The following is a 17,685-nucleotide window of genomic DNA, read 5'->3' as shown; positions in this document are numbered from 1 at the left end:
TGTTTTTTTGATATGCTTTAAAATGAACTCTCAATTCTTGGACTATCAATATTGTATCATAATCGCATTATAATTTTATTATGTACTATGGATATTATTTGTCGATTTTCTGTGAAGCATTTTGAGTAGAAAATGCGGTATATAAATAAACTAAGACTAGAATACAGAATTGCAACATCTGTGTACACTAAAATCTTGAATTCATTTTCTCTGAAGTTCATACTACATATATTGGTGGCCTGCCATATAGTGCAAGCAGATGGCAGAGCAAGTGAAAAAGCAAAGGCAGCCACCTTACTTGGGGTTTTTGAAGATTTTTAAATGTACGTGTCAGTTGCTGTTATAAATCACAGAACCATAGAGTTGGAAGGGGCCTATAAGGCCACCGAGTCCAACCCCCTGCTCATTGCAGGAATCCATATTAAAGCATACCCCACAGGTGCATGTCCAGCTGCCTCTTGAATGCCTCCAGTGTTGGAGAGCCCACCACCTCCCTAGGTCATTGGTTCCATTGTCATACTGCTCTAACAGGAAGTTTTCCCTAATGTTCAATTGAAATCTGGCTTCCTGCAACTAGAGCCCATTATTTCATGTCCTGTACTCTGGGACGGTCGAGAAGAGATCCTGGCCCTCTTCTGTGTGGCAACCTTTCAAGTACTTGAAGAGTGCTATCATATCTTCCCTCAGTCTTCTCAAGACTAAATATGCCCAGTTCTTTCAGTCTTCCTTATAGGGCTTTGTTTCCAGTCTCCTGATCATCCCTGTTGCCCTTCTCTGAACCTGTTTCAGTTTGTCTGCATCTTTCTTAAAGTGTGGTGTCCAGAACTGGATGAGGCCTAACAAGTCCCGAAGATGAGAGAATGAGGCCTAACAAGTCCCGAATAGAGGGGAACTAATACTTTATGTGATTTGGAAACTATACTTCTGTTGAAAATGAAATGGACTGCCTTCAAGTTGATTCTGACTTATGGGCGACCCTATGAATAGAGTTTTCATGGTAAGCTGTATTCAGAGGTGGTTTACCATTGCCTTCCTCTGATGCTGAGAGGCAGTGACTGGCCCCAGGTCACCTAGTGAGCTTCATGGTTGTGTGGGGATTCGAACCCTGGTCTCCCAGGTCGTAGTCCAGCACCTTAGCCACTACACCACACTGGCTCTGTTAATTCTGTTAATGCAGCCTAAAATAGCATTTGCCTTTTTTTGCAGCCACATCACACTGTTGGCTCATGTTCAGCTTGTGATCAACAACAATCCCAAGATCTTTCTTGCATATAGTGTTGCTGAGCCAAGTATCCCCATCTTATAACTGTGCATTTGGCTTCTTTTTCCTAGGTGTAGAACTTCAAACTTAAGAGAATGAATTTTAACAGGGATGTTTTCAGCCCAATACACCAGCCTACCAAGATCACTTTGAATTTTGTTTCTGTCTTACAAGCTTTAGCTATCCCTCCCAATTTTGTATCATCTGCAAATTTGATAAGCATTCCCTGCACCTCCTCATCCAAGAGCACTAGGCCCAGGACCAAGCCCTGTGGTACCCTGCTTGTTACTTCCCCCTAGTTTGAGAGAGAGCCATTGATAAGCACTCTGAGTACAATTCTGTAGCCAACTGTGGATCCACCTGATAGTTGTTCCATCCAGCCCACATTTAGCTAGCTTGTTAATCAGAATATCATAGGGCACTTTGTCTACAGCTTTGCTGAAGTTGAAATGTACAGCATTCCCACAGTCTACAGGGAGGTTACCCGATCAAGAAATGAGATGCGATTAGTCTGGCAGGATTTGTTCTTGATAAATCCATGTTGCCTTCTAGTAATCACTGCATTGTTTTCAAGGTGCTTACAGATTGACTGCTTTATAATCTGCTCCAGAGTTTTTCCAGGGATTGATGTTAGGCTGATTGGTCTGTAGTTCCCTGGTTCCTCCTTTTTGCCCTTTTTGAAGATAGGGACAACATGAGTCCTCCTCCAATCATCCAGCACTTCACCCATCCTCCATAAATTAGCAAAGATAATAGACAGTGGTTCCAAGAGTTCTTCAGCCTCTTCCTTCAGTACTCTAGGATGCAGTTCATTGGGTCCTTTGAATTCATTCAAAGTGATTAGGTATTCCTTGACCATTTGTCTATCAATTGCAAGCTGCAATCCTGCCCCTTCAACTTCATGTTTCCCAGGAGTGTCATAGACCCTCTTTTGGGAGAAGACTGAGCCAAAGTAGGAATTGAGCACTTCTGCCTTTTCTTTGTCATCTGTTATCATTTTGCCATCCTCATTGAGTAGCTGACCCACCATTTCTTTTCTCTGTCTTTTACTATGGATGTACCTGAAGAAAGCTTTTTTGTTGCTTTTGGCATCTCTTGCTAACCTCAGCTTATTCTCAGCTTTAGCCTTCCTGACGCCATTCCTACAATTCTGTGCTACCTGCCTGTACTCTTCCTTTGTGGCCTAACCTTCCTTGCACTTTCTGTATGTGTCCTGTTTTTGATTTCAGGTCATCTCTGATGCGGCCTGATGACGTGGACAAGGTGCTTGTGATGATGTGGCCAGCAACGTGTCTTCTTGACCCTTGCCCTTCTTAGCTTATTAAAGCTTGCCGAGGGGGGTCTGACCGAGTGGATCCAGGGTGTGGTCAACGCATCATTATGGGAGGGAGTGGTTCCAGCTGCCTTGAAAGAGGCGGTTATTTGACCACTCCTGAAAAAGGCCACCCTGGACCCATTGGTTTGTGACAACTACCGACTGGTTGCAAATACCCCCTTTTTAGGGAAGGTGATTGAGAGGGTTGTGGCGCAGCAACTACAAGTACTCTCGGTGAAACAGATTATCTTGACCCATCCCAGTCTGGGTTCAGACCTGGTTATGGGACTGAATCGGCCTTGGTCGCTGTGATGGATGACCGTAATCGGGAGAAGGACAGGTGGAGTGCAACCCTGTTATTCTTACTTGATCTCTCAGCGGCTTGATACCATTCACCATGGTATCCTTCTGGGCCGACTTGGTGAGATGGGTATCGGAGGCACTGTTTTACAGTGGTTCTGATCCTACCTCCAGGGTCGTTCTCAGAGAATAGCATTGGGTGACTGTCTTTTGGCCCCCTGGCAGCTGTGCTGTGGGGTGCTACAGGGTACCATCTTGTCCCCCATGCTGTTTAACATCTATATGAAGCCTTTGGGAGCAGTCATCAGGAGCTTTGGGGCAAGGTGTCAGCAGTATGCTGATGATACCCAGCTCTATTTCTCCATAACATCTGAATCAGGAGAGGCCGTGCAAGCCCTGGACCGCTGCCTGGACGCGGTGGCGGGCTGGATGAGGGACAATAAACTGAATCCTAGGAAGTTGGAGGCGCTGTGGGTTGGTGGTTCCCGAGTTCGGATAATTGGTCAGTTGCCTGCTTTGGATGGGGTTGTACTCCCTCTGAAAGAGCAGGTCCGTAGCCTGGGGGTGCTCCTGGATCCATCTTTGTTGCTAGAGGCCCAGGTGACCTCAGTGGCTAGGAGTGCCTTTTACCTGCTTCGGCTGGTGAGACAGCTGCAGCCGTTCTGGACCAGGATAGCCTGACCACTGTTGTCCACGCACTGGTAACCTCCAGGCTGGATTACTGTAATGTGCTCTATGTGGGGCTGCCCTTGAGGTTGGTCCGGAAGCTGCAGCTGGTGCAAAATGCGGTAGCGAGAATGCTCACTGGGGCAAGGTATCGCCAACATGTCACCCCGCTGCTGAAAGAATTGCACTGGCTGCCCATTTGCTACCGGGCCAAGTTCAAGCTTTTGGTCTTGGTGTACAAAGCCCTATACAGCTTGGGACCAGGATATCTGAAAGACCATCTTATGCCTTACATACCCAGTCAATCACTGTGCTCTGCAGGTGAGGGCCTCGTGCAGATACCATCTTATCAGGAGGTTCCTTCTGCACAATATAGGAAACAGACCTTTAGTGTGGCAGCACCTACCCTGTGGAATTCCCTCCCTTTGAATATTAGGCAGGCACCATCTCTGCTATCTTTTAGGCGCCTCTTGAAGACTTCTTTTTCAACAAGCCTTTTAAGTTGAGAGCTATCCCAGTGTTAATATGTTTTTAATAACGTTTTTAATCTGTTACACAAGTTTTTAAAATGTTTTTAACACTGCTTTGTCTTAATGTATTTTAAGATTTGTTTTTATGATGTTTGAAAGTGTTTTTAGTGCCTTGTTTGCCACCCTGGGCTTTGCTACCCTGGGCTCCTGCTGGGAGGAAGGGTGGGATACAAATTAAATTAATAATAATAATCTCTAAGCTTTCTGTGAAGCCACATTGGCTTCCTCTGCTGTCTTCCCCCCTTTTTCCTTTCTGGAATTGTTTGCCGTTGTGCCTTTAGAATTTCCTCTTTTGTAAACTTCCACCCATCTTGGACTCCTTTTCTAATTAGGATCGCTTGCCACAGAACCTTACCTACCATTGTTCTGAGTTTATTAAAATTGACTTTCCTGAAGTCCAGGGTACGTGTATGGCTACCCTCAGCTTTTGCTTCCTTTAAAATCAAGGCCTCAAGAATAGTGTGGTTACATTCAGAGTTCCCGTAACTGCCACTTCATCCACCAAGTCATCTCTGTTGGTTAGAATCCAGTCAAGGATAGCCAATCCTCTATTTGCTTCCTCCAGTTTCTGTAGGAGAAAGTTATATCCAACACAAGGAGGGGCCATAGTAGAATTTCTCTCCCGATAATTGGAGTAATTGAAGTCTCCCATTACTACTACATCATGCCTCCTCAAAACATTGGTAGTTTGGTTTGCAAAAGGTTCATCTTTGTCTTCTCCTTGATGGGGTGGTAGGTGGTTGTTGTTATGTGCCCTCAAGTCGATTATGACTTATGGCGACCCTATGAATCAGTGACCTCCAAGAGCATCTGTCATGAACCACCCTGTTCAGATCTTGTAAGTTCAGATCTGTGGCTTCCTTTATGGAATCAATCCATCTCTTGTTTGGCCTTCCTCTTTTTCTACTCCCTTCTGTTTTCCCCAGCATTATTGTCTTTTGTAGTGAATCGTAGACTCCAGCCACCATGTTCTTTTTATTCCTTGCCCCATTAATTTTAATCCAGATACTCTCAGTGGAGATACCAGGCTCATCCTTCTGTATTTCTGTGCAGGGATACATATTTTTAACACAGAGTGTGACTCCACCTCCCTTTCTATTCCCTGTGTGTTTTTTTGAACAGAATATATCCTTCAGTTATTGTGATCAGTTATTAAAGAGACTTGGGTGTTTTTGCTGAAGCACTTCAGTCTTCAACGGGTAGCCCAGCTACGTCCCTATCTGGACAGTGATGACCTCGCATCAGTTGTGCATGCTCTGGTAACCTCTAGATTGGACTACTGCAATGCGCTCTACGTGGGGCTGCCTTTGAAAACAGTCTGGAAACTACAGCTAGTGCAAAACGCAGCAGCCAGACTGTTGACGAGGACCAGATGGTCCGCACATATAACACCTGTTCTGGCGCGTTTACACTGGCTACCTATCTGTTTCCGGGCTAAATTGAAAGTGCTAGTTTTGACTTATAAAGCCTTACACGGTGCGGGACCACAATACCTAGCGGAACGCCTCTCTCGATATGAACCTACCCGTTCACTACGGTCAACATCAAAGGCCCTCCTCCGAGCTCCAACTCACAGAGAGGCTCGGAGGGTTGTAACGAGATCTAGGGCCTTTTCAGTGGTGGCCCCCGAACTATGGAATAGTTTTTCCGACGAGGTGCGCCTGGCGCCTACACTTCTATCTTTTCGGCGCCAGGTTAAAACCTTTTTATTCTCCCAGGCATTTTAACATATTTTACTGTTAATATATACCAGGCTGTTAAATGCTTAAAATGTATGTTTTTAGTGTTTTTATTGTCATTTTATTGTATTTTTGCATTGTATTTACTTTATGCTGTACACCGCCCTGAGAGCCTCTGGATTTGGGCGGTATAAAAATCGAATTAAATAAATAAATAAAGAAAGAAAGAAAGAAAGAAAGAAATGGCCAAAATTGAAAATGGAGTTAAGAGTCACCACTTGAAAATATTTTTGCATCTCTTAAGAACAGAACAATGAGTTAACAATTTATTATAAAAATAGCACTTGATTCAAATTGGAAGAGAATAAAAATGTCATAGGTTTTGAGCTCTGAAGTGTTTGATTTGAAAAATGATCAACAGGTCTTATTTAACACTCATTTTGAAACTATTCTTTTTTTAAAACAAATTACTTGGCAAACAGTGATAAGTGAAAATGTATGCGGATGGACTTGTGTACAAGTATTTTTCAGAGGCCTGTAACTAAATTGATTTTTTCTATTAGTTAGACTGAAGCGTAGTCCTTAAATGGGAATATAGGTAACCATGGAAAAATAGGCAGTGACTGTTGACTGGTAGATATGGCATGGTTATGGGAGGCTGGTAGGGGTGTAGTTGTCCAGGGTCTTGGGGGATCTTAGACTCTTTACATTTTGGGAGCTAGGTCTCAGAAGGGTCCCTATGTCTCCAGCATCCTATCTGCATGAAAGGGGGAGTGTGTTAGCCAATAAGAGTCTTCTAACTTATTTTCTTGTTTTTTTCTGCTGATTGGAGCCAATCAAAGTGGAAGGAGTTCCTATTAGTTCTTAAAGGATGGTCAAATGCTGCCAGTAATAGAGAAGCAGAAAGCAACATTCAAGCCTGGCCATGTTATTCTATAATCTTAGAAGGTTGGACAGTTTTAGAAGGAGGCATGGCTGTGACTGTCATGAAGGGACCCTGCACTTCTGAATTTGCCACTACACTTATGGGGGCTAGTGGTACGTTGTGGCATGTAACAAGTGAAAACTTGTGAGGGGACCATAGCTTACAGGTAGACAAATGCTTTGTAGGCAGAAATATTATGTTCTTAGTTGTTTTCTTTGTTTTAAAATAAACTGTGAATATGATCAGGCTATGAGAACTAGTGTGCTTAGAGTGTCAGACTAGGCTTGAGGAGACCTGGGTTCCAGTCTACAATTGTTCATGAAGCTTACTGGTGAATCTGTGCTAGATTGAGTGATGGCAATTCGCCTATCTCACAGTGTTGTTTTTGAGCATCACATGGAATAGGGGAGAGCTATGTACTGTCTTAAGTTCCTTAGAGCAGTGGTTCCCAACCTTTATGAGTACGGGACCCCCCTTTTTAAACTCAATTTTTTTTGTGACACCCACATGCTAATTGTTGTAATTTTAGTATCTGTTAATTGAAAAAAAAACATCATGAAGTGTTAAGTAATGTCATACCCATACCCAGGGACTCCCAGCCCCACACGCGTGCAGGTGCGCATGCATACACACACACACACTCACTCGCTCACTCACCCACCCACCCACCAGAACAGGTCCCTCCCCAAATGAATCTGCTCAGATAATTACTTCTGAAACCCACATTCTGAAGAAGAGTGAAACCAGGTCACGTTCACACCATGCATTTATTCTACTATTATTCCACTTTAAATACTCATGGCTTCCCCCCGAAAAGCCTGGGAAGTATAGTTTATCAAGGGTGCTGAGAGTTGTTAGGAGGCTCCTGTTCTCCTCAGAGAGCTACAGTTCCCTGAGTGGTTTAACGTTCTAACTCTTTTCTCCCAGGAAACTGGGAATTGTAGATCTGTGAGGGGAACAAGGGCCTTGTAACAACTCTCAGCACCCTCAAGAAACTACACTTCCCAGCATACTTTGGGGGAAGCCATGACCGTTTTAAGTGGAATAATAGTGCAATAAATGTACAGTATGAATGCAGCCCAAGAGTGTCCAGGTGACCAAATGATTAAGTGTTGACAGGCTCTTAAATCCATGGTATAACTGAGTTAATGAGAAGGCTGGTGCTGTTTTGCAGCTGTCTGAAATTACCACTACAGTACTGTGGGGCAGGGAATTTAAGAACAATTGGATGTCATATATGAAAAATGCTTCGGAAGTATTTTAATTTAATAATTTAACAGGTTTTTTAAGTTTAAAAATGTAAGGTTATAATACAAACTAAGTAAAAGAGCAAGCAACTTAAAAACAAAATATACAACACCGTCCAATGACCTTACACAAAAGAAAGACAGGTTCTCACAGCATTTGGATAAAAGTTACCTTGGGAACGACTGGCCGGCTCCAGAACTCGCCTTTCCCTTCCCCGTGGCGGGCAAGACAGCCACCCCTGGTGGTGGTGGTGGTGCAGCAGCCTCTAGCCTAGCCTGCCTGGTAACCCGCTGCAACGCCGCTCGAGGCCCCGCCCCGTGGGAGATCCAGCCCGGTGCCCTTCCCTGCTCTTCCCCCACGCCTTCCACGTGCTAGCGCGGGCAGGGCAGCTCTCCGCCTGCCCCTCTTCCCGGTGCCTAGGGGCGGCTCTGGGTGTCACCCCTCTGATGGTGTCACACCTGGTGCAGTCTGCAACCCCCTGGTAGGCAGGCAGGCTCTTTCCCCCCGCCTCCATACTTGTGGTGGCGGCGGCAGCCGCATTTCCTCTGCGGTCTGCTCTCTTGCCCGCGGCCCCCGTTTTACTGGTTCGCGACCCCCAGGTTGGGAATCACTGCCTTAGAGGAAGGATAGATCGTATAAGTAAAAGTAACCCTCTATATTCAATTTATGATAGTGGGAAATAATTAAGCACTTAAATCAGGACTGTTTTGGTTTGGCTGGATCTTGTACTATGTGAACAGTATCTGATGTGTAGAGTTCAGTTATTGTAACTTTCTTTGTTGCAGTGACTTTTTTGAACGAACCATTCTGTGTAACAGCCTTGTGTGGAGTTGTGCTGTTACAGGTAAACCTGGGCTCACCTATCAAGAAGCACTAGAATCAGAAAAGAAAGCCAGACAAAATCTCCAAAACTTTCCAGAGCCTCTTATTATTCCAATCCTATACTTAGTTACCCTCACTCAGCGCTCACGACTTCATGAAGTTTGTGATGACATCTTTGCTTATGTCAAGGACCGGTATTTTGTTGGTGAAATTGTTGAAGTACTTAGAAATAATGGTGACAGGTAAGTGTCTTTGATAAGCATTTTTATATGTGTTAGTTTTGACAGATGTATTGATATATCTTTTAAAAAGAAAACAAAATCTAAGGTTAACTTGTGAACAGTTTAATTTTAGGTAGTTTTGGCAAGGTAGCATTTTCTTGCCATGATTATGTAAGTAGGAATTTATAACAGATTTGGACTGCATCCACCCCTCTATGGCCCCAACCCCACTTCTTTATGTTTAGCATTATGTCTACATCAGCACTAACTCTAGTTATGCTAACTAGATTATCTTGTAATAACTTTGGAAACCCACTTGAAATATTGCTTTCAAAATGTCTTGAAGAGATCTTTCTCCAGTGGCACCAGGACACCCCCCAGTGGGTATTGTCTTCCTTGCTAGTGCTTGAGGCAGGAAAGAGTTAACGCTCCAAACAGACTGTTACTGCGGCCCCTCCCATGGAGTGCTAGTTTGCTGTCTGGCCAAGCTTAAAAAATGTAAACTTATACACATATATAAAGACATTGACAATATTAACCATAAATAACATGAAACAACTTGCACACCTTCAGTTGTAATAAATAACTATTCAGTCTCCACCCAGACTGACTATAACTGACTTATACATGCACTAGGTCTGATCATTGACCCTTCAGTCTCCACCCATTTCATTATAATGTTTACTGTCATTTGCATCCCAGGGTGGGCCTTGGTGGTGTCCTGGTGCCCACAGAGAAACACCATTCTGGTGAGTAAAATGGTTCCATTTGTAGCATTAACCAGGACCGTTCAGATATAATGCTACTCTATGGTTAAATGACACCATGGCATGGAAGGAGGAATTCCTGATTTCTTCACCATTCTTAGTAGATCAGGAACTTCAGATCTACAATAGGTTAATTTAGAACTGGAAGCAATATATGAATTGTCTTTATGGATAAAACCAAAAAGTCAGTCTAGTCTAGCATTCTGTTCCAGTAATGGCCAAATTCCCCTGAGAAGTTCACCAGCAGACCTGGGATATTTAGAGGTAAATGGAAGTTCCAGTTCTATCTTAAATGTCTCATAGGCTCAGTTCACACATCACATTAATCCATAGTTTGGAACAAACTATGATGCAATGTGAAAGTGCAGTGTGCTGGTGTATGCTGCTGGAAGTTCTTGCTCCCACTGCTGATAGGGAAACAAGCCAAAGTCTGACTTGTTGGGATGTCCAAACCTGGGCTCGTGGTTTATTTCTTTCCAAACAAACTACAAGTGACAACCAGGGTTTGTTCTTGGCTTACAGCTCATGATTTCTTTTGGGGAAACAATCTACAAACCTTTCCAGTTGCATGCCCATTAAGTTTGTTCATAACTAGTTTTATGTGATGTGTAAGCCGGGTCATAGATTTTTCCATTAAATTGTTTAGTTATATATATATATTGTAAAAAAACTATGATAGTGACCATCTCAATACAATAGGGCCCCACTCATACGACGGGTTACGTTCCGGACCTCTGCTGAAAAGCGAAAACCGCTGAAAAGCAGAACTCATTGAATAGAATGGTGTGTGACGCCTGAAAACTGCCGTAAAAGTGGAATAAGCGCCATATGAGTGGGGCTTTAGTCTAATTGCGTCTAATTGAGACTGCCGCATTAGCGAAGCGCTGCAAAGCGGGGCCCTACTGTAGTGTGTGGCAATTCATGACATAAATTAATGAAGAAAACCTCTGTTTTACTTGTCCCTGAGTCCTATTGCCATTCCATTTTATTGGATGAACTAGAATTCTAGTATTTGGGGAGAGAGAAAGTCTTTTTCTTCACATTCTTCACAGCATTCATAGTATTAAAAGCCATATTATCTTACGTGGTTCTTTATAAAGAAAGTAGCTGTTAATGTTTCCGGAGAGAACAAGAGAAAAGGCCGATCCAATTATCTTTTAGCATATTTCTCCTGTTTTGCTATATTGTTAAAGTAATTCAGCATTTTGACTTTATTTATTATTTGATTTATATCCTGCCCTTCCTCTCAGTAGGAGCCCAGGGCGGCAAACAAAAGCACTAAAAACATTTTAAAACATCATCAAAACAGATTTTAAAATACATTAAAACAAAACATCTTTAAAAACATTTTTTTAAAAATCTTTTAAAACAACTTTAAAAAAAGGTTGAAAAACATATATTTTTAAAAAGGTTTAAAAACAAATTAAAATGCAATTCCGACACAGACCTAGAACATGATATTGCTACTCTTAAGCACATTTACATATATGAAGTCTGTCAGACATACAAGGCTGCCTTTTGACAGCTTGCTAAGATGATAATGGGAGGCATGTTAACTCCATTTGAATTAAAGTGTTTAAAAGTTTAACCTCTTCATGGCATATTAATGCATGCATGCACATACCTGGGTGCCATTCTAAAATCCATCCTTATGTGGATTTTAAATAAATCAGGGTGGCTTTATCTGTAAACTTTGGTAATAGCTAAAGGTAGTACTTCAGAAAGTTCATTTTCATGTTCATGTGACTCAGCTTAATTTTGCTTTTATTTCGTTGCTTTCTGAGTCTTCAGCTGACACCATACTGAGTCTTTGTTCATGGTAAAAACTATTAGGACATAAGTATGAAAATACTTTAAAGCACTTATCCAGTGGTATGATATTCCCTAAGAAATTGCCATGGACCAGTTGTGAATGAAGGAAATGTATAATTAAGTGTACAAAATAAACACATGACGTTTCTAAATATAAAGACATGGTTCCATATAAGTAAACAAAATTTCATTATAACCCTCCATTCATTAGCAGAGTCTTAACCTGCTACCTTCTACTGTCCAGTGTTTGCTGTCTACTTCTGCATTCCTATTCCTTCAGCCGTTGGACCTTAGCTGTGCACCAAGCTGTCTATCCACACATACTTTATTACAGTCTGTAGTCAGAACTCATTGACTAGCTCAGTAAGATTTGAAGTAATCCCATTACTGATGCTCCTAGGTATTTTGCCCCTAAGAGAATGAGCGATGCTCACAAGCGAAGTCATTGTTGGACACATTCTTCTCCTCATCCCAGTCTAATAGACTGCCTTATCTCCCATCCCGCACATCCTTGCTTACTGAGCTAGTCAATGAGCATTGACTACATAGAATGTAGCTGAACTGAAACAAACTTGAACTCATGCATACAGCTGTTTCGATACAGAGACCTCTAACATGCAAAACAAATTCTGGTCTCTTATACAATTCTACAATTGGTAAGGCCTGCCCTGTCCTTTCAGCAATAGCAATGTGTTTGTAAGTGTAGCATTTAAGACAAGAGGAGTCATTGCATACATTGAACAATTTTATGCTTGTCCTCAACCATGTGTAGTTGTGTGTGTGGTGCATAAGTGACATACTCACAACAAATGAAGTCTTAAAATGTGTCACGAAGTAAATGGGCCATTATTAAGACAAGATTAGACAATAATGTTATCCTTGTTTATTTGGGTCATCAACTATAATAAAGGATAATCTTTTGCTAGTGTAGATGCTCAAGCAGTATAGAACCTTTTATTTTTCCTCTTTTGTATGAAAAGAGTGTTTAATGCCTTGTTTCTAAGTAACAAAATAGACATTCATTTTAAGCTGTTTACTTATTATTTGGATAAAACAAGAGGCTGTATTAATGTCAATAACCAAACAGATAATTTAATATAATGAATGACTTACCAAATAATAATTTAGAAGCTTGACTGTTGCAAGAAGACATTCTCAGTGGGATAAATATCTTACTACATACATTCACTCTGGCAACATGCTGAAGGCTCATTGTTCCTAACCTTGCAGTGGGTTGGATCTAGAAGAAATTTATTATATATTTCCTACTACTACTATTTGCTCTCTGCATGCACCCAACTTCCACGGGAATGATATGCTGTTTCACTGCCTATATATTTATTTGTAATCAAACATTCTTTAATAAAAAGATTAATCTGTATGCGGATAGTCTTTCACTCATGGAAGGGCTGTGATGCTCTTGCTGGAGCTTTGCATGAGAAAAGTGAAAATAAATCTAAAGACTTTCTTCCACCTTTGCAAGAGCTTACAAAAAGCACGAGAACAGCTACAACACCCACTATTATATCATTGTGCAAACTCTTACACTAGTGCTTGTGCATTTGCAGAATAGCAGTAGTGACTGTTTACCTTTCTGGAGCCATCCCATAATAAATTATGAAACTACATGTATATGTCATAAGAAGGTAAAGGAGGTAAAGCTAAATTTAAGTTCATAGGGTTTGTGCCAAAGGGTGGGCAGATCGGGCCCTGGCTGGGGGGCCCTGAAGGGCCATTCCTTACGGTGTGGGAGTCGCGCTCCCCTCCGCAATCCTCGGCAGGGTCAACTCCTGTAGATCACAGCGATGGAGCTCCCAGCCCCCCCCAGACTGTGCAGGCCCGCGGTGCCCGCCTGCTCCACCTACCTCTCCTCCCTTCCTGTGAATGCCCTGCGGACTGTGCACGCAGCTGCCATCAAGCAAGATGGCAGCAGAGGCTCCTCTAAGAGGTTGATGCCCCTACCGACATCTTAATATATGGCAGGCATGTGCACTCATGCAGTGTAGTACACATGTATGCCATCAGTGAAGATGGCGGCGGGAGTATCAGCCCCTTAGCGAAGCCTCCACCACCATCTTGGTTGATGGCAGTGACCAGCGAGCAGGGTATTCATAGAAAGAAGAGATAGGTGGAGCAGTCCCGCATGGTCTGGGGGGGGGCTGGGAGCGGGGGGACCCGGGGCCGGCTGGTGCCCAAGGGCCCAGTCACATCTGGCACCTGCCGTGCATAAACAGTCCACGGGTTTAAAAGAATGAGCACATTATGTATATGACTCTGATCTTGAAACACTTTGTCCGATTTTTATTATATTCTTTTAGTTAGCATAAATGATACTGGATTGCAAACTATTTTTAGGCATATATTCAGTTCACTAAATCTTTCTGCACTTCAATAATAATGTATATTCTTATGTTTGTTTTGTTTCAGATTGCACTGTAAGATTTTGGAAGTTAAAGCACCGTTGCATCACAATGGAATGACTAATGGCCATGCTAACAATGCAGATGGAGTCACCATCGTCATTAGCGATAGTGATGATTCAGATTTGGATGGCAGTTCCGCACAAAATGGGTGAAAGATGAGTTTTGTGTATTGAAAATATGGATACAGTTTTAAAAGGTTGCAAAAACTAGAATAGTTCCTTAATGCTTTTTGTAAACCCTCTTAATATAAATCTGTGCAGCCATTTTGCCTATGGTGGAAATCGGATAGGTAACTTGAATCATGTGGATTTGTTTGCATATTTTGAAGCATGTCAGCATTTATGCCTGGGTGTGTTGTGTCTGTGTGAAAAGAAATACAATTAAATAAATTTTCCTGTTAATATTCAGGGTAATGATTTGGTTTTAAAAATATTTTTTAATTCTCACTTCTATGTGAGATTGTGCTGCAAGCATCAACAAGTTAATTCCACTTAAGACACCAAATGGTGCACAGAGATGTTTTTGTTCTGAAGGGGAAAAGTAATTAATTAATTTGTTTTTAGGAAGGAAAAAGCCATAACTGATCCTTCTTTGTTCAAATACAAAGTGAAGCCTATAAAGAAACAGTTATATGAATCTGTTACAGTGAAAGCTTCTCAAATATGGTAAGTGCTATTGGTCATAGTCCTGTCTCTGTATGGATATGAATAACAATTGTACAATGCTGGAGGCAGGCAGCCTATTTTCACCTGAAAGTTGCTATATTAAACTTCACAGCTGGCAGCATAGGGCCACTTTCAACTAACTTGTTGCACTAGCAGAAACCAGCACAAGGACTTCTGCTAGCACAATGGAATTTTCCCCCTCCCTTCTCCGTACACCCTCCCCAAATCTACTCTGGAGGGTTGGAAGAACCCTCAGAACACTGTGGAGGGAAAAGAAAGGAGTGATTTGTTGGGCAAGCAGAAATGCTTACGCTGATAGAATGATTTCCTTAGCGCTATGTTGAATACAACCCAAAATACTGATATTGGTTAACATGGTTAAAATCATAGTTAAAAATGAACTATGATGTACTGTGAAAGAGCATCCTGCTGCTCAATCATGGCTGCTTTTCCCTACTCAGGAAGAAACAAGTCATAACCCTGGCTTTTCACTTGTGGTTCGTTTGGAGATAAACAAAACAGAAGCACTGGTTTACATGTTATACTAAGCAGAGCTGTGGTTTTTTTCCTCCTGGCTAGGGACAGATAGGAGCAGGGAAGGAGCAAAGTGGGTGCAATTAAACAGCATGTACCACTGTGCTGTTGGTTTGGGGTAAACCAGCATTCTTAAGCTGGGGACCACCATCAGGCCTCAGCACTGAAGCCCAACTCCTGGTCATGTAGTAGCCTTTTGATTGAGCACAAGCTAGTTGCACCAGCTCCAAAAGTACAGTAGTAGTTAATCAAATAGGAAATCAGAGGAATGAGATAAATAGGTTAGACTACTGCAATGCATTACACGTGGGACTGCCTTTGAAGATGGTTCAGAAACTCCAGATAGTGCAGCATTCGGCGGCCAGATTGCTGACTGGGGTAAATCAGTTGGTATGTATAACACCAGTTCTGGCAGGGCTGCACTGGCTATGAATTAGTTTTCAGGTTCAATTCAAAGTGCTTATGCAGCTTAGGACCTCAATATCTCAAGGACTGCCTCTACCCCTATGAACTGCCCCAGACCCTGCACCCATTATCAGAGGCCCTTTTTCGCGTGCCCCTCCATGGGAGACTTGGAGGATGGCAACACAAGAACAGGCCTTTTCAGTGATGAACTCCTTGCTGTAGAATGCTCTCTCAAGGAAAGCATGTCTGGCGCCTTCTTTATCCATCTTTAAGCAAAGACCTTCCTTTTCACTCAGGCCTTTGGCCCTTGAGGAGCGCTGTCTTAGTTAGCTTCTTTCATTTAGATTTTAAGTTTTTATATTGTATGTTTTTAAATTTGTGATACATGCTTTAAAATCTGTTTTATTGTGTGTTTTTAAATCTGTTGTAAGTTGCCTAGAGACCGTTCAGTATGAGGCGACCAACAAATGAAATAAATAATAAATACCGTAGGAGGAATAAGTGAATGTAAGAGAGACCAAGAAACCGGCAGTTCAGGCATGGGTTATAAGCTAAATGTGAAAAGAGGAGAAGAAATGATGAGATGAGTACAAATACTTTGAGGAGCATGTGGGGAGAAGAGAAAATACAGTATAAAAAAGCCTTTTCCGCGTAGGATTTCAGGGTCAGCCAATTCTGCCTAAAATGTCGAGGCTGTGTCACAATACCATCTCCCTCCATTTTATTCCTGGCTATGCCCTTGCTCTGCAATTTTTTGACTAATAGGTTTAGTCTATATGTTTAGTCCTCTCAAATAGACCTTGGGGGTGGAATGTTTGAGAACTCATATGGTAAACTATATTTTATTATTAACTGTGGTTTAATGTGACATACAAACCATGCCATTCTGGGATAGAACATTAGAATGATGCTATGGAAGTGGCAATAATGACAAAAAGTAAACGATTTGTTCCTTTTCTTTCTGATAATGGAAGCCTTTGAAACATATTGCAGACATTTTCTATAATAATGATGCTGAAAATATTTTTAATGAGGGAAAAAAGCATGTTTTCTCTCCCAAAGAAAGTAACACTTGTGGTAGTCTGATTCTGAAGGCACAGAATGACTTCAGTTGAAATAGGCTGCATTTCCATTGTCGTCCGCTGTCGCCCGTTTGCTGTCGTTGTGGACCGCTGCTGCCTTGTTTGCTGCCCGGGTCGTTGTGGCTGGGTCGTTCTCTCCTTTGCCTGTCTGCCTCGGGCTGCGTCGTCGCCCGTCGTTGTGGCTAGTGTCGTTGGCTCGTCCATTTTTGCTGCGGCCAGGGTGTCATCGTTGCTGTGCTGCCGCCGCTACACGCCGTTGGAGTTCTGGGTGCCGGGCCTGCTGGCCTGGGAAGAGTGCCAGCCTGTCGTCAGCGGTGAGAGCGCTGACGAGCCGGCTGGGGCACCGCGGTGAGCCTGGCCCCTGTGATGGTGAGAGCATCACGGAAGGGGTCCAGGCTCACAGCACAGAGACGCCGCGTGGAGTGGCTGGGGAGACGGGGAGAGACTCGGCTGGGGAGTGGAGAACGCTGCGTGGAGTGACGTCGGTGGAGCGAGACGGTCGGGGTGTGGAGAACGCCGTGGAGGCTCGAACGAATGCCCAGGGGCCGTGTAGCAGCCCGTCGGTGGTGAGAGCACTGACGGGGCTGGTTGGGCTCTGGGTGCGTTTTAGGACAGCCCGGAGTGGAGTGACGACTATGAGAGACCGCAGCACGGAACGGTTCTATCATAGACATCCTGGCCTGGCGGTGGTGAGAGCACCGCAGGGGAAGGCCAGGTTGTTGGTGTGGTCCGGCTGGCGGCGGCGGCAGGAGAACGTATGAGGGACATTTCCAGCAGTGCTGACGATATCTCCTGTAGTCAAGGCTTGCTATGGAGGAGGGTTTTTAATGTTGTTGTTTATTGTTGTTTTTTGGTTGTATTTAATTGCTGCTGTTCGTCTGTTGGTTGTTGTGTGAATGAGATTGAGTGGATGTGTGTGAGTATTTGTGTTGTTTGCTATTCTTAGTGTTTGTCATATTAGATTTATTTTAAGATGTGCCTGGGAGAACATACTCCGGCCCTAGTAAGGGGATTTTCGGGGGGCCCAATT

General features: G+C 43.0%; 1 protein-coding gene across 8 annotated transcripts in view; it reads left to right on the top strand.

The window, feature by feature from the left end:
• Positions 1-17,685, top strand: part of BAZ1A (bromodomain adjacent to zinc finger domain 1A) — a 90,125-nt gene that overhangs the window by 10,351 nt on the left and 62,089 nt on the right. For all 8 annotated transcript variants that reach the window (XM_061611629.1, XM_061611631.1, XM_061611632.1 and 5 more), the window contains 3 exons: positions 8,710-8,988; positions 13,974-14,117; positions 14,533-14,634. In XM_061611629.1, the coding sequence (XP_061467613.1) occupies positions 8,710-8,988; positions 13,974-14,117; positions 14,533-14,634 (525 nt within the window). The remainder of the gene's footprint in view (positions 1-8,709; positions 8,989-13,973; positions 14,118-14,532; positions 14,635-17,685) is intronic.

This window comes from Rhineura floridana, chromosome 2 (genome assembly GCF_030035675.1).
Source record: "Rhineura floridana isolate rRhiFlo1 chromosome 2, rRhiFlo1.hap2, whole genome shotgun sequence".
Lineage (NCBI taxonomy): Eukaryota > Metazoa > Chordata > Lepidosauria > Squamata > Rhineuridae > Rhineura > Rhineura floridana.
The sequence above is the reverse complement of the archived record's forward strand: the minus strand, read 5'-3'. Positions and strand labels throughout refer to the sequence as shown.